The sequence below is a fragment of the Diceros bicornis genome, chromosome 15, assembly GCF_020826845.1.
Source record: "Diceros bicornis minor isolate mBicDic1 chromosome 15, mDicBic1.mat.cur, whole genome shotgun sequence".
NCBI classification, from domain to species: Eukaryota; Metazoa; Chordata; class Mammalia; order Perissodactyla; family Rhinocerotidae; genus Diceros; species Diceros bicornis.
In genome coordinates this window covers 5,352,260-5,373,330 of record NC_080754.1, presented here as the reverse complement: position 1 = coordinate 5,373,330, position 21,071 = coordinate 5,352,260, and the positions used below count along the sequence as shown (strand labels likewise).

At 38.1% G+C, this 21,071-nt stretch overlaps 1 protein-coding gene across 2 annotated transcripts in view; it reads right to left on the bottom strand.

Moving 5' to 3' along the window:
- The window catches only part of ADGRG7 (adhesion G protein-coupled receptor G7), a 65,546-nt gene that overhangs the window by 6,919 nt on the left and 37,556 nt on the right, over positions 1-21,071 (bottom strand). For both annotated transcript variants that reach the window (XM_058555519.1, XM_058555520.1), the window contains 4 exons: positions 17,656-17,999; positions 16,851-16,947; positions 11,842-11,997; positions 9,575-9,731 (listed from right to left, as the gene is read on the bottom strand). In XM_058555519.1, the coding sequence (XP_058411502.1) occupies positions 9,575-9,731; positions 11,842-11,997; positions 16,851-16,947; positions 17,656-17,999 (754 nt within the window). The remainder of the gene's footprint in view (positions 1-9,574; positions 9,732-11,841; positions 11,998-16,850; positions 16,948-17,655; positions 18,000-21,071) is intronic.

The following is a 21,071-nucleotide window of genomic DNA, read 5'->3' as shown; positions in this document are numbered from 1 at the left end:
CCAAAGATTGCCATTTTGTATCAAAGACTTCCCTCCTCAACAATATTTGACCAGAGCCAGAAACCACCAACATGAAACCAACTTTAGTAGTAGTTACTACTCTCAGCAAATTGACACAATCATCAAACACTGTAATTTCTTCATGAAATATTAGAGAAGTATAGCCCACCCCGTCATCAAACAAGACATTATCCACTGTGAAAGACACACACAAGCATGTTCCTTGCACTAGAGGACTGATAATCTAGTCGAGGAGGTGAGACTTACATGCATAAAAAGTTAATTTTTGAGTACAAAAAGAAAAGGGACAAATGAACTTACAAAACTACAATAATTCTTTTTTATTTGATAATAAATTATATTTATTTAATTTATAGTTAAATTAATAAAGCTGGAATTAAAGCCATCATTTCAAGGGATGAAAGCCTATAAGTAAATAATCTATGTGGATTGTACCAGTGTCAGTTTCCCGGGTTTGATAATGTATTATAGTTATATAAGGTGTTATCATTGCAAGAGCTGGGTGAAGGATACATAAGAACTCTCTGTACTATTTTCCCAACTTCTTGTGAGCCTAAAATTATTTCAAAAAAAAATTTTAATGGATAATATAAGAATGGGAAGAAGTAAAAAGCAGAAGAAGAAGAAGAAGAATTTTGACCTTTTCTCAGAATTTGTTCCACAACGTGAAATCTCAGTAAGTCTATAGAATTTCAATGAAAAAAGATTATTTCCAAGAATTAAATGCCAAGCTATTTTGTGATTCATGTGTCATGGTACCTAAAGAAAAATTATCACCTGGGAAAGTCCTCATTAATATTTACTAACTATTCAGTAAACAATTACTCAAAAATATACTACCATTAATGAGAAATTCATTAAAATCAAAAATCAAAATAACAGGCCATCTTAATATAAAAGGACTGGCAAAAGCATTGAAACAACTTAAGTATAGGAAAATGCAGTTAATACAATTATCAAACATAATCCAAGTATTATAAATATTTCTTTCTTTTTTTTTTTTTTTTTTGGTGAGGGAGATCAGCCCTGAGCTAACATCTGTGCTAATCCTCCTCTTTTTGCTGAGGAAGACCGGCTCTGAGCTAAAATCTATTGCCATTCCTCCTCCTTTTTTTTTTTTCCTTCGCCAAAGCCCCAGTAGATAGCTGTATGTCATAGTTGCACATCCTTCTAGTTGCTGTATGTGGGACGCGGCCTCAGCATGGCGGGAGAAGCGGTGCGTCGGCGCGTGCCCAGGATCCTAACCCGGGCCGCCAGCAGTGGAGCGTGCGCATTTAACCGCTAAGCCATGGGGCCGGCCCCTATAAATATTTCTTGAAAGAAAATATGCAGACAGTATAATTTGACAACAATAATTGCATGATAAATTTGAAATTGTACCAACAAAACCAGGAGGCAGGAAGCAGCTAAACTGCATTAAATATTATTACCTTAAAAAGGGAGGAATCAGTCCATATTATTTTACTGTAGAAATTGAAAACTGTATCTTATAAATTGTAGTAATGTTTAATACACAAAAATAATACATAGAATGAAAATGTTCTAATAATTAAAGAAGGTCAAGTAAAAGAAAACATCGTTTATATAGTACAATACAAAAAACTAAGGAAGAAATCAAAGACATGTGAAAAAAGAAAATAAGATGACAGAACAAGATCAAACATAGTTTTGATAGCTAACATTTAGCTAAACAGCTAAGAGTTTAACTTTTTTAATAAAATGGAAAAAAATGAGAAAATAATTTTTAAAATCTAAATATATGGGGTCTAAAAAGTCAAAAAGTGACACAGAAAGCTTAAAGATAAAAGAACTAGCATAAATAGATAAGATAAAACAAAAACAAATTAGAAGTTGCTACATTAATATATGGAAAATCAGATGTCAAGATAAAATGGCACTGAGAGGGACTTGTTATATTGATGAAAGGTATAATGCATCAGAAATATACAACATCCATAAATTTCCAGGAACATGATAATACAGCATTAAATTGCATAAAGACAAACAGTTAAACGTTGCAAGAAAAACTGGTAGAAAAATAAGTGTAAAAGAGAATTTTACATGCCATTCTTAGTCTTTGATGGACAAGCTAAAGGTAAATAAGATCTTATAAAACATAATTTGAAAACTAAATATATCACCTTTAAAAAGGAAATATGTGACATATGAAAATATTGTCAGAAGGTAATCCCAATAAATATCAAATTGGAAATTTTTTAAAGTATTAACAGTCTATGTGGAATGCTAGGAATTATCCCTTTGCTTTCAGAGTTGGAGGTCTGGAGCTGAAGGAGCGAGCTTTCAGTAAGGAGCTCCTTTCCTTGCCTCATGCAGATGGTTCAGAGATCACATTTGTTCACACAAATGATCCTGGTGTGGTATGGGTACTTTAAGACAAGGGTACTTTCATTACAGTCATGCACCACATAACGTTTCGGTCAACGACAGACTGCGTATACCACGGTGGTCCTGGAAGATTAGTATCATATAGCCTAGGTGTGTAGTAGGCTATACCACCTAGGTTTGTATAAGCATACTATGATGTTCGCACAATGACAAATTCACCTAATGATGCTTTTCTCAGAAGCTATCCCTCTCCTTAAGTGAGGCATGACTATATATTAAAATATAATTCACTCTGCCAACCCAGAAAAGATAAGACTCTATAAACAGAGGGAAAAGTTCTTGTAATATTTTTCATCAGAGTAAAAGGCAATGTTCACTATGGAAGAAGGCTACAGAGTAAGGAGCATGGAGAGAAATTCTGATTTCAAGATAAGTCTTTCAAAAATGCATCCTTGTTTTATCTGAAAGTTTTGACATTCCCTATACATAATACACAAATACAAACATATGAAAACAAAAATCTGGGGCCAGCCTGGTGGCATAGTGGTTAAGTTTGCCCACTGTGCTTCAGTGGCCTGGGGTTTGCAGGTTTGGATCCTGGGCACAGACCTACACACCACTTATCAAGCCATGCTGTGGTGGCATCCCACAAACAAAATAGAGGAAGATGGGAACAGATATTAGCTCAGGGCCAAGCTTCCTCACCAAAAAAAAAAAAAGTCCTCTGAAGTCAAACGGAAGTATTTCTATTTACTGTTTTCGTACATCTATGTCACCATTTTTTGCCATGATGAAAATCAGAAGGTGACCATAATCCTTGGTCTAAACGTTTAGCTTCTCATAGTAGATGTTCCCGAGATGTTAATAGAATGGTTTCCACAGAAAAAAAGAATATAAATCTTCATTTCAGATTTTAAAACAAAGTATAAATGAAATGTTTTAAAAAAATATTTATGGGGCCGCCCCAGCGGCGTAGCAGTTAAGTGCGCGCACTCTGCTGTGGTGGCCCGTGGTTCAGATCCCGGGCATGCACTGACACACTGCTAGTCAAGCCATGCTGTGGCGGCATCCCGTATAAAGTGGAGGAAGATGGGCATAGATGTTAGCCCAGGGCCGGTATTCCTCAGGAAAAAGAGGAGGATTGGCGGCAGATGTTAGCTCAGGGATGATCTTCCTCACACACACAAAAAAAATTATGATGAAATATATCCTTGAGATAAGACTCAAGGAATAAAAGCATCTTTAGTCCTTTGTACGATTACATCACAAAAAGAACTTCATAAAGTTCTGCTCCTATCGAATCAACCCTCTTGCAGATAACAACTACAAACTCTGGACAAAATATTTTTTAAAACCTACCTGAAGACATTGGAGGACAACCAAAAGCAGTCAGAAATGAAAGGGAATCCACACTCGGGAAAAAGGGACTTGCACTGGGTAGGTTTCCATGTTTTGTTTTGTGTTTAATATCCTTTAGCCTGAAGTCACACCCTGATCAGCCTCACTCAGGGAAACTAAACCTGGAGTTGAAATAGGCAGTCTTGTATCAGGTTGAAGAACCGGAAGACAGGGTTTAGGGCAACCACAGCAGCTGGAAGGTAAGGAAGGATATCCAGGAGCAGGCAGAGAGGAGGAGCTCCAGAGTCTGTTTATAAACCCTGCCCAAATTTCTGATGGACTTCTGAATTATAAATGCATGGGATGGACTCCAAGAAGCCCGAGTAAGGCTAAAAAGACTAAACAGAGATTTCAGCTACTGTCTACCCTAGGAGAGACACAGTTTTCCGTTTTAGTCCTGCTAAGTCAATTATATGCTAACTTCACTCTTGATAGGAATAGAATGCAGAGTTGCTACAGTGTATTATTTATAATTTCCTGAAAACAATCAAAATTGATTAAACAGGAAAATATGACCCATACTAAAGAAAAAAGGCAATCAATGGAGATTGACCAACATGACCCAGATGTTAAATTTAGCAGACAAGGATTTTAAAGTGCTATTACAACACGCTTAAGGATATAAAAGAAAATGTACTCACAATGATCCAAAAATTAGAAAACCTAAGCAAAATTTAAAACTATAAAAATAATAAGGCAAAAATTCTTAAAATAAAAAGTACAATATTTGAAATAAAAATCACTAGATAGGCTTAACAGCTGACTGGAGATGACTGAAGAAAAAAATCAATGTCCTTGAAGGTAGATCACCAGGATGATCCAATCTGATAAACAGCAAGAAGAAAGAATGAGAAAGAAGGAACAGAGCTCAGGAACCTGTGAAACAATATCAAATGAGCTAATATACACATAATCAGAGGCCCAGAAAGAGAGAGAATGGGACAGAAAAACTATTTGAAAAAATAATGGTCAAAAATTTCTCAAATTTGGTGAAAGACATAAATAGATTCAAGAAGCTCAGCAATCCCAAGCAGAATAAATGCAAAGAAAATAATATCTGGGCATATCATAGTCGAAATGTTGAAAATCAAAGATAAAGAGAAAATCCTGAAACAAGCAGGGGAAAATAACATATCACATACAGAGGGAAAAATAATATGAAACACTGAGAATGTCTCATTAGAAATTGGAGCCACTTTCTGAAATGACTTCATAGCGGTAAAAGGAAAAAAAATCTCCGTCAACTCACAATTCTGTATCTATATAGTGAAAATATCCTTCAAGAATGAAAGCAAAATAAAGACACTTTTAGAAAAAAGAAAACTAAGAGAATTTGTCACTAGAAGACATATACTACAAGAAATTCTAAAGGAGACTTTTCACGCTGAAGGCAAACAAAATCACCTGGAAATTCAGATCTTCGGAAAGGAATGAGGAACATTGGAAATGGTAGATATGTGGGTGAATATAAACACTTTTTCCTCTTAATTTCTTTAAGATATATATGTCTGCTTAAAGCAAAAACTATGACACTGCATTATGAGGTTTATAATGTATGCAGATGTAATACATAAGACAGCTATGACATAAAGCATGGGAGGATAAGTGAACTTACATTGTTACAAGATTCTTAGATTTTACTGGAAGTGGTAAAATATTAACTCTGAGTTGACGATGAAAAGTTAAGGATGTATAATGTATCCCTAAATAAACAACAACAAAAATGCCAAGAGGTATTGCTTAATAACCAACATATAATTAAAATGGAATCCTAGTAATATTAAATTTACTCGAAAGTAGGCAGAAAAGGAGGAACAGAGGAATAAGAAAATAAAATGTCAACAGAAAACAAATAGTAAAATAGTAGGTATAAATTCACCCATATTAATAATTATATTAGCTCTAAATGGACTAACCACTTAATTAAAAGACAGAGATTGTAGAATGGATAAAAGTGTAAGGCCCACCTATTTGCTGTTTACATACTTTAAATATAAGGGCTCAGATAGGTTGAAAGTGAATGGATGAAAAAATATATGTCACCCAACTGATATGCTTAGGAAGGTTGGATATCAGATGAAGTAGACTTCATTACAAAGAGTATTATCAGAGTTAAAGAGGAACATTTCCAAATAATAAAGAGTCCAGAAGACATAACAATCATAAATGTATATACAAATTATAGCAGAGCCTCAAAATATGTGAAGCAAAAATTGACAGACTTGAGAGAATAAACAAATTTACAGTCATGGTTGGAGATTTTAACACTCCTCTTTCTACAACTGAGAGAACCAGACAAGAATATTGGTAAGGATAGAAAATCTGTACAACACTAACAATCACTTTGATCCTATTGACATTTTTAGAACACTACAACCATCAACTACAGAATACACATTGTCTTCAAGGGTAAATGTTTTGTTCACCAAGATAGACCAAATACCGGGCCATAAAACCAGTCTCAGTAAATTTAAAAGAAAAAGTCACTCACAACTTACCAAGACTGAATCATGAAGTAACAGAAAATCTAAACAGACTAATAATGAGCAAGGATATTGAATCAGTAATCAAAAATCTCACAACAAATAAAAGCCCAGGACCAGATGGCTCCACAAGTGAATTCTACCAAATATTTAGAGAAAAATTAATACCAATCCTTCTCAAACTCTTCCAAAAAATTGAAGAGGAAGGAATGCTTCCAAATTCATTTTGCAAGACCAGCATTTACTGAAGCCAGGCAAAGACACTGCAAGAAAAGAAAATTACAGGCCAATATACCTGATGAACATAGATGAAAATTCCTCAACAAAATATTAGCAAGCTGAATTCAATAATACATTAAAATGATCATACACCACGATCAAGTGGGATTCATCCCTGAGATGCAAGAACGGTTCAACACATGTAAGTCAATAAATGTGATACACCACATTAACAGAATGAAGGATAAAAATCATGATCATTTCAGTAGTTGTAGGAAAAGCATTTGACAAAATACATCTTTTCATGAGAAAAACTCTCAACAAATTAGGTAGAGAAGGAATGTTTTTCAACATAATAAAGGCCACATATGACCTACCCACAGCTAGTATTAGACTCAATGGTGAAAAGTTAAAAGGAACAAGACAAGGGTGCCCACTCTCGCCACTTCTATTCAACATAGTCCTGGAAGTCCTAGCCAGAGCAATTAGGCAAGAAAAATAAATAAGGGCATCCAAATTAGAAAGGAAGAAGTAAAATTATCTCTTTTTGCAGATGATATGATCTCTTGTAGAGAAAACCCAAAAGACTCCACCAGAAAAAAAAAACAACTAATAAATGAATTCAGGAAAGTTGCAGGATAAAAAATATACAGAAATCAGTTCCATTTCTATACACTAACAACAAACTATCTGAAATAGAAATTAAGAAATCAATCCCACTTACAATACCATCGAAAATAATAAAATACTTAGAAATAAATTTAACCAAGAAGGTTAAAAATGTGTACACTGAAAACTATAAGACATTGATGAAAGAGATTGAAGAAGACACAAATAAATGGAAAGATATCTCATGTTCTTAGATTGGAAAAATTAATATTGTGAAAATGTCCATACTACCCAAAGCAATCTAGAGCCTCAGTGCAATCCCTATCAAAATTCCAATGGCATTTTTCACAGATATGGAAAAAACTATCCTAAAATTCATATGGAACTACAAAAGACCCTGAATAGCCAATCCTAAGAAAGAGCAATGCTGGAGGCATCACACTTCCTGATTTCAAGCTGTAGTATGTAATCAAAACAGTACAGTACTGGCATAAAAACAGGCACGTAGACCAGTGGAACAGAAGAGAGAGCCCAGACATAAACCCATGTATATACTGTCAACTAATTTTGACAACGGCGCCAAGAAAACACAATGGGGGAAGGATAGTCTCTTCAATAAACAGTTTTGGGAAAAATATCCACATGCAAAGGAATGCAGCTGGACCCATGTCTTACACCACTCACAAAATTAACTTGAAATGTATCAAAGACTTAAATGTAAGACCTGAAACCACAAAACTCCTAGAAGAAAACATAGGGAAAAAGATCCTTGACATTGGTCTTGGCAATAGTTTCTTGGATAAGACACCAAAAGCCTAGGCAAAAGATAAAATAATCAAATGAAACTACATCAAACTAAAGAGCTCCTGCACAGCAAAGGAAACAATAAATTGAAAAGTCAACCTAAAGAATGGGAGAAAATATTCACAAACCATACATCTGATGAGGGGTTAATAGCCAAAATATATCAGGAACTCATACAACTCAATAGCAAAAGATCAAATAATCCAGTTAAAAAATGGGCAAAGGACCTGAATAGACATTTTTCAAAAGAAGACATACAAATAGCCAATACATATATGAAAAGGTGCCCAACATCACTAATCATCAGGGGAACGCAAAGCAAAACCGCAATGAGATATCACCTTATACCTGTTAGGATGGCTACTATCAAAAAGAAATTAAAAATATTGGGGAGGATGTGGGGAAAAGGGAACCCTTATACACCACTGGTGAGAATGTAAATTGGCACAGCCATTATGGAAAACAGTATGGTGATTCCCCAAAAAATTAAAAATTGAACTACCATATGATCCAGCAATCCCACCCCTGGGTGCATATCTGTAGGAATTGAAATCAGTATCTCAAAGAGATATCTACACATCCATGTTCATTGCAGCATTATTGACATTAGCCAAGATACAGAAACATTCTAAATGTCCTTTGACAGATGAATGAATAAAGAAAATACCATAGAAAATACCATAGTGTGTATATATATATACACACACACACAATAGAATATTATTCAGCCACAAAGAAGAAGCAAATCCTGTCATTTGTGACAACATGGATGAACCTTGAGGGCATTACGCTAAATGACATAAGCCAGACAGAGAATGACAAATACCGTATGGCATCACTTATATGTGAAATCTTAAAAAAAAAAATCCAATTTCATAGAAACAGAGAATAGAATGGTGGTTGCCAGGGGCTGGGGGAGAGGTAAATGGGGTAATGAGGGTCAAAGAGTTCAGATTTTCAGTTATAAGAAGAATGAGTTCTGAGGATCTAATGGACAGGATGGTGACTATAGTTAATAATATGGTATTATACACTTGAAAATTGCCATTAAACATTCTCACCACGAAAAAGTTTGAAAAAAAAAGTTAACTACGTGAGGTGATAGATGTGTTAGTTATTTTGATCTTGGTAATCATTCCACAATGTATATGTATATCAAATCATCATGTTGCACACTTTAAATATATACCATTATATTTGTCAATTATTCCCAATTATTCCTCAATAAAGTTTTTTAAAAAGATAATATAAATAATCTTATAAAATAAAAAAAAAAAAAAGAGCGAGAAAGAAAAAATCCAGCCACCCCTACAGGGGTCGAAGCTCCAACAATGACTGCAGCATTGCCCATACCGGCCGTGGTGAGGAGCTGCCACGACCCTATTGCACAGGGGAGAAGGAAAACCAAGCCAGTTGCTTGACAAAATCTTTTCTGCTCAGAGAATAGGGACTAATGTGGTTCAACCCTATTGCAATTATATTCTCCATATATGAACTCTAGCCCAGGAAAGGACATAGTAGGTAAGCCGTAAAGAGTTTCCCTTCCTCTTCCCTACAAGTGTATTAACAACAGTTTCCTAAAGGTCACTAAGCAATGACCTTCAGGGGCTTTTAAATGGAGAAGACTTTGGTCCAGGGTGATATCATCACCATCCCTGCATGATCTGCTCCTTTCAGACGAATCCACACCATACCTGAGTAGTGTTGAAAAGGCAGAAAATGTAGCTGAAGATGAGCCTGATGTCATCATTTTTAGTTAGCATAAGGTATGACAGAATCCAGGTAATTCCAAAAACAACTGCAATAGATAAGGTGCTCAGAATCTTCTTTACGGACGAAACCTTTTTTGTGCTAGATGAGAAAGATCAAGAAAGAAAATACGGTTCATTCAGGTTCTTACTTATTAGTACAATTATTACCCTTCTACTGAGAATACATATTCAGCTGCCTTTACGCTGTTCATTGAACAATATTATGCCTCAGGTGGAAAAACGATGCTAGACCTATGTCACTGAATAAAATCTGATTTAGCAAGCTTTATTAAGAAATACAGTGATATCTGCTTAAAAGCTCAGGCATAAACAGTCCCTTAAGTACTACTGCAGGCAAATTTCACAAAGAATCGACTTTTTCTTTGGAATGGAATTTTATTCTAGCGATTATTACGACTGGATCAGCCAGTGGGAAATTTCTTTTTTGGGGCATCTGGGTCCTTCCCGTGCCATAGGTTGATATGAGAATGAAAAGTTATTAAATGCAGACTTATCTTCTTCCCTCTAATGCTAAGCCTATATCCCAGGGCTGGGCCATGTGACTTACTTTGACCAACGGAACATTAGCAATTGTTCCACAGAGGCTTGAATGCCTTTTGCTCATCAGAGCTTGCCTTCTCTTATTGCTCCTTGGAACCCTGAAACCACTGCATTAAGAAGCCTGAACTGCTCTAATGGAGGATTAGAGATCACAGGGAGCAGAAATGAGCTTTCCCAACCAAGAAGCTGCTACTCAAGACCAACCAACTACCAACCACCAGGCATGAAAGTGAGTCATCCTACGTTATCGATCTGCATTCAAGCCAGCCAAGACCAGAACAACCACCAGACCAACACTCAAACGTATGACAAATAATGAATATTTGTCATTCTAAGCCATTAAGTTCTGGGGTGGTTTGTTATGCAGCAAAAGCTAACTGATACATGGAAGATAATTTGTTAAACAATTAAATTATAACCTGTTCTTTATTGTAATTCAGCTAATTTAAGAACCATGAGCTATCAGCCAAAATTTAGGAATGCAAATTTGTTTAATGCTTGTGGCCAAAATGATATTGTTTTTTATAAAGGAACTATAACCTAATTTGCAATTAAGCTAAAAAGACTTCACCAAGGTTTTTCTGTGTTGCTAATAAAACATAGGTTTGAATGATTATCAGTGATAGTCTTTTCCCCATATTTCCCCTCAACATGGACTATCATTCATATAGGAAAGATGATACCTACTCTTAATCAGTAAAGTACATATTTAAGATTATATTCCCAATAACTAATGACAGTTGTTTTCACCTATCTGTTCATACCAAATGGATCCACTTTGTGACCAACAAAGCTTGTAGATGTGCTTATAATAAATCTATTTGGGTTAAACAGAGTCTTGTAGAACTAAACCTGAACTCATAGCCTCCTTAGCACTGTGTTCTAACCAATCCATGCTATGGGAGATGGGGGCGGGGGGAGAGTTGTTGCTTAATAGTTTCTTTCTTTGTCTCTCCAACTGAAAGCTCTCTCTGTATATCAGGGATGACAATGAAAATGCTCATTGGGGTCAGAAAAGTTATGGAAAGGAGAGGAGCCGTCCAATTGGAACTGATGAAACAGACAGTACACGCCCCATTCACAGGGAATGTGGACTCAGAGTTGCCAGATGACCCAATTTTTTCAAGAGAATGTACAATTTTTAAGTGAAATCTCCCAATTTTTATCTGTTTGCAACTAATTAAAAAAATGTAAAGCCATCATGTGATTCAAGCAACACATATAAAATATAACCTATGGCTACTAGTTTGTAAAATGAAAATACAGTTATCAGCTTCTCCTCACAGCCCTCTCATTTCTTTAATTATTCAAATCTGGTTTCTTGAGTATTTGGGATTGGGGGAAAAATTTTTTTCCTTGAAGTGTTTGGGTTTAGTTTTTAGTTGGGCTCATATAGCACAAAAGTGTGTTATGTAATGCAGTAGACCCACAGTGTTGCTGGAAGAAAACACCCACAGCTGATGTTGGAAGAAGAGGAGAAGATCCGCTTTATGAGACAAAGTTTAAGAGAAAATCTGTCCTGCAAACACATATCCTTGCCACTGTCCCAGAGCCTGAGCCCTCTTCTAGGACCTGTGGGTGCATTATGGTACTGTATGATGTGCTAGATGAGTCGTGCCTGGCAGCCCCCCATTCACGGGGCATCTCACCTCGTCAGATTCTGGTTATTCTTCCACAGCACTTTGACTATGATGACAATGAATATAACAACGTTACTGATGAGGATAATGGTCATAGGTACAATGAGCGACCACAGCAATGGACTTGTTATCACACCATCGCTTTCTGGAACCGCTAGCCAGCAGCTATGGAGAGAAAAGATATGATTTCAGCAGACTAAGAAAGGCATACACACTAGTTCTCTATGCTCTTAACATTACTGACATTCCCTCGACTGGAAGACCTACTGAAAGTCAACATCCCTTTGCATTCTATATATTTGAGATGATTTTCAAGAATTCAACCCAGTAGAAAAATGAAATGCATTGGTTCTGCCGTATTCCTCTATAAGGCAGTATGGGCTAGTGGAAAGAAAATGGTTTTTGAGTCAGGCAGTCCTGAATTTAAATGTCACTCTCTGTCACTTACTAGGTGTCTGACTTTAAGCAAGTGATTGTTTTATTTTATTTTATTCATGTGTGTGTGTGAGGAAGATCAGCCCTGAGCTAACATCCATGCCAACCCTCTTCTTTTGCTGAGGAAGACTGGCCCTGAGCTAACAACCATGCCCATCTTCCTTCTACTTTATAGGGGACACCGCCACAGCATGGCCTGACAAGCGTTGCATTGGTGCACGCCCGAGATCCAACCCCAACCTGCCAGCAGCGGAGTGCACACACTTAACCGCTACGCCACAGGGCTGGCCCTGTTTTATTTTATTTTTGAATATGCAGCACATCCAGATGGCTCAAATTTTAAAAGGTACAAATCATCAGAGAGAGACAAGATCCCTCCTACAACTATCGCTAGTCATCTAGTCTCTATTTCCAGTGATAATCATGTTTCTTGTGTATTCTTCCAAATTAGGCTACACAGACATCAGCAAGCGTAGATTTTTTTTTTCTGATTTTTAAGCAAATGATAACGTAGGATACTTCTATACCTTACTTACAAACATATCTTGGAGATCATTCCGTATCAGAATATAAAGATTGTCTTCAGTAGTTTTTACAGCTGCATATTATTCCATTATTTTCTTATACCATGAATTATTTAAACAGTCTTTTATTATTGGGCATTTTTTAAAGTTTAATGTTTAAAAAATATTTGAATAGTTATTTAACCTCATTGCATCTGTTTTGAAGGTTTTTTGTTTGCTGTTGGTGGTGGTGGGTTTGATGGTGTTTTTTCTCATCTGTGAGGCGTAGTAATCATTTCCTGGCATTGTTGTAAGAATTGATTCATTCATTTAATAAGTATTTACAGAGTACGTGCTATGTGCCAGACATTGTCTTAGATACCAAGATATTAGCAGTGAAGAACAAAACAAAAATCCCTTCTTGAGTGGATTTATTCTAGTACAAAGAAGTAGATAAAACTAACAAATAAATAAAATATATACTATGTCAGATGGTGACAAGTGCTGTGGAGAGAAATGAAGCAGGTAATGAGGGCAGGTATCACTGTGTGTGTGTGTGTGTGTGTGTGTGTGTGTGTGTGTGTCTGTGTGTCCGTGTGTGTGTTTGCATGGGGGAAGTGTTTTAGTGTTTCATTTTAAATAGAGTGGTCAGGAAAAGTCTTATGGAAAAAAGTGATATTTGAGCAAAGATGTGAAGGAGATGAAGGGGAAGAGTGTTGCAAGCAGAGGGAACAGCAAGTGCAAAGACCCTGAGTTGAGAGCTTAGGGAACAGCAAAGAGGGTAGTACGGCTAGAACCGAATGAGTAGGTGGGATCAGTGAAAAGAAGCAAATTATGTCGGGGCTTTATAGGTGATTGCATGTGCTCTCCATCAGAGAGGAGAAACTTGACATGATCTGTCTTGAGTGTTAAAAGTCTTTCTCTAGCTCGATGCAGTGATAAGCAAGAGCAGAGGCAAAAGCAGGAAATCAGCTAGGAGTCTATGTCCATAATCTGGGGGCTTGGACTGGAAGAAGAGGTGTGTGAAGAAATAGTCTGATTCCAGGTATATTTAAAAGCAAAGCAAGAGGATTTATTGATAGGTTGGATGTGAGAAGTAGGAGAATTAAGGGTGCCTCCAAAGTCTTTGGCCCAAGTACCTGGCAAGTACCTTTAACCGAGATGGGGTAGATGACGGGAAGAGCGGTTGTGACGGGGAAGACCAGGAGATGTTCTATGAGGTAACCAAGGGGAGCAGTCAGGTAGGCATTCGGGTATTAACAAAATAATGCAAGAAGCCCTGGCACATATATGGCATTCAATTAATGTGTGTTTTCTTTCCCCTGCAGGTAAAATACCGTTGTTATACATACCAAAGGATTTCTAAGTTGTTTTGCTTTGGAATGTTGTTATAATTTAAATTATCAGAAATCATATTTCTAATCTGAATGACCTAGAAGGAAACTGGGATGATGTTCAAGTCTCTGCAATGAGTTAAAAAATGAAAAGGAGTGCCTCCAACTCCTCGACAGACAGAAAAGGTCCATCCTTAGAAAAAATGGTGAGCGCGAGCAAGCGTGTCTTCAGCAGTTCTGGCTTCCTTTTCCTTGCATCTGTAACCGGAGGACAACCCTCCTGCCCTCCTCCACCTCGCAGTCCCCTACGCAGAAGCAATAGAGGGCACTCAGCTAAGAATTTAATGAAATCCTGCTGAGAAGCACCTTCAAACCTCTAGAAGCTTCTTTGGTGACGAAACAAGTGGCCACCAAAAGTTGTAAATGAAAAAGATGGACACATTTCTTATCCAGGCATCCTAGAGCAACAGTTTAAAAGGGGAGGAAAGGATGGAGAAAGAAAATGAACAATCTTACTCTATTGGATAAAGGCAGACTTGCAAATTATGAAACAATTAGACAAATACTTATCCTTATCTGTATGAGTCTTGAGTTGTTTAAACTTTAGACAATACAATTTCTGAGAATTTCTATTTGTACTATAGACCTGTGTGGTGTGTGTGGTGTGTGTGTGTGTGTGTGTGTGTGTGTGTGTGTGTGGTGTGTGCGTGGGTGTACGTGCATACAAATGTCTGTAAGATTCCTCAGTTACCTCACACGGACGGTTGGGGAGATCTGGAAGGGAAGTAGCCTTGGATACCCACGGTCATCAGGAAGTGTGCACTAGGAGGTGACTCCTCCTCGCCCCCTCTCTCCTTTGTACTGCTTGCAGAGAGAGTCATGCTGGATTTGTTCTCATGACAGCCTCTGCCTTTGTTATTCTGAATTTAATAACTTGGATTTTGAAAAATAGACTGTTGAGGAGAGGGATGGATCCTATGGTGAGACTAACCCTTGTAGGTATGGAGTGGGAATTCTAGAATTGAGATTGGAAAGTCGCATGGTCAATGCTGATCTGACAAACAGCTATGGAGCCGAGGTCTGGAGAGCATCATAGGTGGACCTCAGATGAAGTACTTAACTCCTTGGTGACTTTGCCATGAAACATACCATGAAGACAGCTTTAGCATATATGGCACATGCTTAAAAAATGTGCCCCGTCATGCACTGTAATTTCCCATGATTACCTCACCGCTTCAGGAAAGTCTGACACAGCCTATACAATGGCAGCACAGAGAATCGGGGGATAGAGCATCGAAGAGGAGTTGGCCTCCCTGCAGTTACCCCTTAACTGGGTCCTTGCAGAGACAGCAAGGGATTGGGGGAACTAGGTCCAGGGTTTCAGGTACAACTGGCAGAGCCAGGAGCAGGAGGGGGAGCATGATGGGAGGATAACACAGGAAAACCAAAGATGATCTCTCCTCTTTCTAAATATATCCTGAAGAAATACTCCCCGATGGCTGTGTGTAGGGTGGAAGGGGGGATAAGGGTCCAGGATGAGGCAGCTCTTCGTGTTACACACCCTTCCTTTCTCCCCAGCCTCTCCTATTATCAGTCGGCCTCGTGTCTTCCCTGGCATCTAACACTGCACTCGGAGAGACTCTGCTCTCCATCACTTACAGCTCAGTGTGAACAAACTTCACATAGCAGGCTTCCCTCCCCTGAAGGCTCTCGTAAGAGCAGGTCTAGGCCTGGGCCCGGGTTAGGGCAGGAAATTAATAATGTGATTTGAAGTGAATTACCTCTCCCATGAGATATTTGCATCTTACCCTGTTCTCTATCGTGGAATTAAAATTTTAAAACTCATTAAAAGATATTTAATCCTAATTAAAGAGAGACAATAGTGCCTGGAGTATTTGGCTCTGAAAGTGAAGCTGGGCAGGTGGCCTCCTTCCTGCAGTGGTCGTGGTCAGCCCCAGCAGCAGGTAAGCACCTTGGTGCCACAGCCTTCCCTCGGCTACACCTGCACATTTCCAAGAGTTTGTCTTGGTTTGAGGCGGTTTGGGACCTCAGGTGGAATATGAGGATACGAATGGTGGGATTATAAACTGAGAAGGGAGGTAAACTACAGAGCAGCCGCCGGCGGCACCAGACATGCATGCAGAGAGTCGAGCCCAGCTTTCTCCTCCCGCCCCATTTGAAAAGCAAACACCATTCAGTCAGGTGCTTCCATTTCCGACAGTTAATTATTTGCACTGGAGGCACAGCAAGAACTTGCCACGTGAGATAAATCATCAGGAACTGTTCATTACAACCACATTAACACAGAATTGGCTCGTAAGCGTGGATAGTGCTCTTCAAGTTGGGAAACGTTTTCACACCTGCTCGACCCCTCACAGTAACCCCAGAGCATGCATTACTTTTATTGTTCCTCCCATTTTCTAGATGAGGAGACTAAAAGTTACTAAGGGTCACACCTACTGTGTATGTGATTTTTCAGACCTAATAAAAGAAGACAGAATTAATATAAGCAAGTTACGATTTATAAATTCAGAAGGTCGTGATTTGCTTTACAAAATGATTCATCATAGGAAATTATCATGTCACCATATGTAAAATATAATGTGCTCTTTGAGAATTTGGAAGACCCACTTATAAAATGACAATACACAATGAGATGCATATGCATAGTGACACTCGGACTCAACACCACTGAACAGCCACACTCATATCAAAGAAACGAACATTTTTAAAAATATAAACTCACATTTCCTCTTGCCGGTAGCGTAACTCCCATTGTGAATCATTCTTATTCTGAGAAAAAATAATTCCCACTGTCAAAGCCACCACTACAGCCGGGACTCCTATGTGATAAAGAGAGACACGGAATTAATAATTTATCCAAGACTGGGATTAATTACAAAAGAACATGAATGAATTATACACCTGACCCTTTTGAGGCTGCGTTGTTCTTTCCACTACAGACAAGGTACTAAATGGCCCTACAGATGTAGGTCAACACTGGACATAATTTTTCTGTTTCCCTTTCCCTTTTAATGTTGGCTCTACATAACAATCCTACGCTATTTCTGATTTCTTTGTCACTCTTACCACAACTTCCATTCTCAGATGGAATGGAAGTTGCCTAATTCCTCTTTCACTTGAATACATTTAAAATTTAGATATCACTAAAACAATTCTCCTTTGCTGGAACCCAATAAACTTTTCAAATTATTTTTCTTAAGAGTCATTGATTTTCTGGAAACATTTCTTTTGAGGTAACTAGAACGTTAATTATTTGTGGTCTAAATCTCAAATCAAATTAATAGAAATGCTAAAGGAAATTAACATCTCGAAGTTAGCTTGTGATGTACCTAGTACAGCTGCCCTAATCACATCTGCCTCCTTCCCAGGGTGTGAGACACGAGGGCAAGGCACTCTTAGTGACAGCTGGATTTTCCATCTCCACTTCCTCCAAGCCTTCTACTATTAGGCCTTCAATAGGTGTTCGTGTAAATTGAATGATTTCAACAAAATCAAACTCCTGAGTCAGCAGAGAAGCAAACACTTACCCCATCCAATTAAAGAGATGAAAAGAATGAAACGTGGAGGAAGAGGCTTCATGGTCCTAATCAGAAGGAAGTAGAGCTGGGCGGCGCTGAGTCCAGTCCACGTGAACGTCCCCAAGAGAAAATAGTGCAGCAAGGCAGCGACCACCGTGCACGTGGGATTCGAGATGACGATAGTGTCTTGTGTGAGCATTTCATTATTATTATTGTCAATATTGGTGTCACTATTGCTTGTCTTTAAGTTCTTATTGGAGTTTTCAATTCCAAACACAAAGAGGAGGTTGAAAATCAACATTGATGTGCACAGACTGACCAACACCCAGGTTATTGAGGTTTTTCTGACTTTCCTGAAAATGAATAAGTAAATATAATTAAATAAATAAACAAAACAATGGCAGATAATAAACTGTAGTGAAATTGTGAGGGAACCAAGGAATATTATTCCCCAATGTCAATCTAGTTCATAGCCCAGTGGGCCAGCTGCTAAATCTACCTTCCCAATTACACCAGAAAAACATACTCTCCTCTTATCCCATTTTCACAAAGAGGAGAGTTAGAGAAAACAGGTTGATGCATCCTTTCTTAAAACTGTCCTAAGCAAAGGTGAGAGCTATTCTCCACAGATAGCCCCCAGTGAACTGTATTTATGCCTGTGTGGTCCCCTCCCAGGGCTGGCCTGAGACTTGATTGAACTAATAGATGCAGCAAAAGGCCTGGCAGCCAGGCCAACTTCTCCATCAGACACAGTCGTGCTGAGGACCCATAACAGTTTTACACTTCTATGGCCCACAACAAGACCTTTCCATGTGTAACATGCCCAAGGACTGCTCCTTCATGTGAAGGTAAAATTTCTGGGTGTAAAACCAAGTGCTCTTTAAAGCCATTTTGTTTTTTTCTTCTTCTCTTATTTACCTAAGATCTTTACTAGAAAAGAATAGCCTTTTCTCATTTTGTCTGCAGGCTGGCATTCTTTACCAGTAGTCTTCAGAAGGCAGTGTGAGTGTGTGTGTGTGTGTGTGTGTGTGTGTGTGTGTGTGGGAGTGAGTGTGGGTGAGTGTGTGTATCTGTGGTGGTCCATGTGTGTATTTTCAGATTGGCAGAGAATGCAAGGTCACCCTTAATATAGCTGATCTCAAATATGAGGTTTGGTATTCTCTTTTCTATGCATATATTGTTTTCCTTAATATTTAAAGGCAGATATATCCTTAAATCCCCTCTAATGACATATTACAGTGCTCTGCATATTATGGTATACAGTCCTATATTAATGAAAGTTCTAAAATCTCCATTCACTACCCTCTAAACTCTTCTGGGTGTTTCAGACTACCAGACCTCTCGGAATGACGATTTCCCTAGGTTTATTACTGTGCTTAAAGTTCTAACATCTTCAAATACTTCTCTATTTTTGTTTTTTTTTTGTGAGGAAGATCAGCCCTGACCTAACATCCATGCCAATCCTCCTCTTTTTGCTGAGGAAGACAGGCCCTAATCTAACATCTATTGCCAATCCTCCTTCTTTTTGTTCCCTTTTTCTCCCCAAAGCCACAGTAGATAGTTGTATGTCATAGCTGCACGTCCTTCTTAGTTGCTCTTTGTGGGACGCCACCTCAGCATGGCCAGACAAGCGGTGCATTGGTACGCGCCCGGGATCTGAACCCAGGCTGCCAGTAGCGAAGCGCACACACTTAACTGCTAAGCCAGGGGGCCGGCCCCTCTACTTTTTGGTTGTTTTTGGTGAGGAAGATTAGCCCTGAGCTAACGTCTGTTGCCAATCCTCCTCTTTTTGCTGAGGAAGATTGGCCCTGGGCTAACATCCCTGCCTATCTTCCTCTACTTTATATGTGGGACGCCTGCCACAGCATGGCTTGACAAGCAGTGCAGAGGTCTGCACCCAGAATCCAAACCTGTGAACCCCAGGCTGCTGAAGACACTGGGCTGGCCCCCCAACCTCTCTATTTTTAATGTCCCAGAATTGGATGAACAAGTCTGTTTGCTGATTACATATCTTTTGTGATTTAAAAAATTCCACTATGACGCTTCTAAATCTTTGGATTTTCACACTGAATAAAGAGCTTATATTCAAACAGAACTCTGTCCATCCTCTTTACATTTTAGTTGAGGTTTTCTAGATGATTCAAAATTTCATTCAGTCTTTGAAAAGTTTAAAGACCAGAACTGCAAAAAGTACTCAAAAGAATCCTTTTATATAAAAGTAAAGTTAGTTTCTAATTTTTCTCCAGTTACAAACATAAATTATAATCCACAGGGAATACAGGCTATTTTCAAATAGCCTGGCTCTTCTGTGTATTATTATACTCTATACATTATTATTATGTGCACAGAAATATATTATATATATAATTATATATATATATATTATTATTATATGGGAACCGTCCCATGAACAAAGAAAACAATTTGATTCAGGGTTTAAAAATCAATACAATTTCATTTTTATTTTTGTTTTTGTTTCCTGGTGAGCTTTTAGTGACATCTATGGCAGCAAAACTGTGCTAAGTAACATGTTGATAGAGAATGCAAAAAAAGAAATCTGATGACAATTGGAAGGAGGGAGATTTTAGGCAAAGAAACCAGTTATGCAGCTATCGCATCTTATTCACACGGGACCAATAATTGTCTGTTCAAGTGTGGTGATGGTAGAAATACAAATGAAAGGACAAACAAGGAGCCATGTCATTTCACATGACAGACTTGTAATTACATGTCACCTAACTTTCCTTCAAGGCACTTCCCACAATTGTGTATATTTATATAGTATCTGTCTTCCTCCTGAGAATGTAAATGCCGTGAGAGATGGGAGCTTATCTGTCCTGTCCGTAGGTTTATATTTAGCTCCTCACATGGCACTTGGCACCTACTAGCACTCAGTATACAAACTTTAAATGAATGGTTAGAGGCTCATTATGTGTGAAAGGGAAAGAAGAGGAATCAAAAAGAATTCTGGCTCTTTGGACAAATGGCTGATTCTAAGCATGGGGTAGAGAAAGTGAAAGATGTGCCTGGATCATCGTGCTGAGCCTGAAATAAGGAAGTGCTTCAAGACTGATAGGGATATGACAAGGTAAGATGAAGGGACTCCCTCTGGCTACAGTGGAGAGTACACTTCTTTACAAAGGAATGCAGTGACCAAATAGGGAAAGAAGGATCGATTAGAAAATCATTCTCAACCACCAGTGTAATAATACGTTCCAGTAATGATCATCTGTGAATACCAAAACCATTGAGTAAAAGTTGGGGAACAGGATACTCACACAGTCTCAAAATATCACCCCATGGATTACCTTTCACTTACAAAGGGAAAAAATGAAACTTCACAGTGTAGAAACCTGGTGGACATCAATTTAAACAAGGAATCACACTTAACACACCAATAATGGGACAAACCGACCTCATGCACT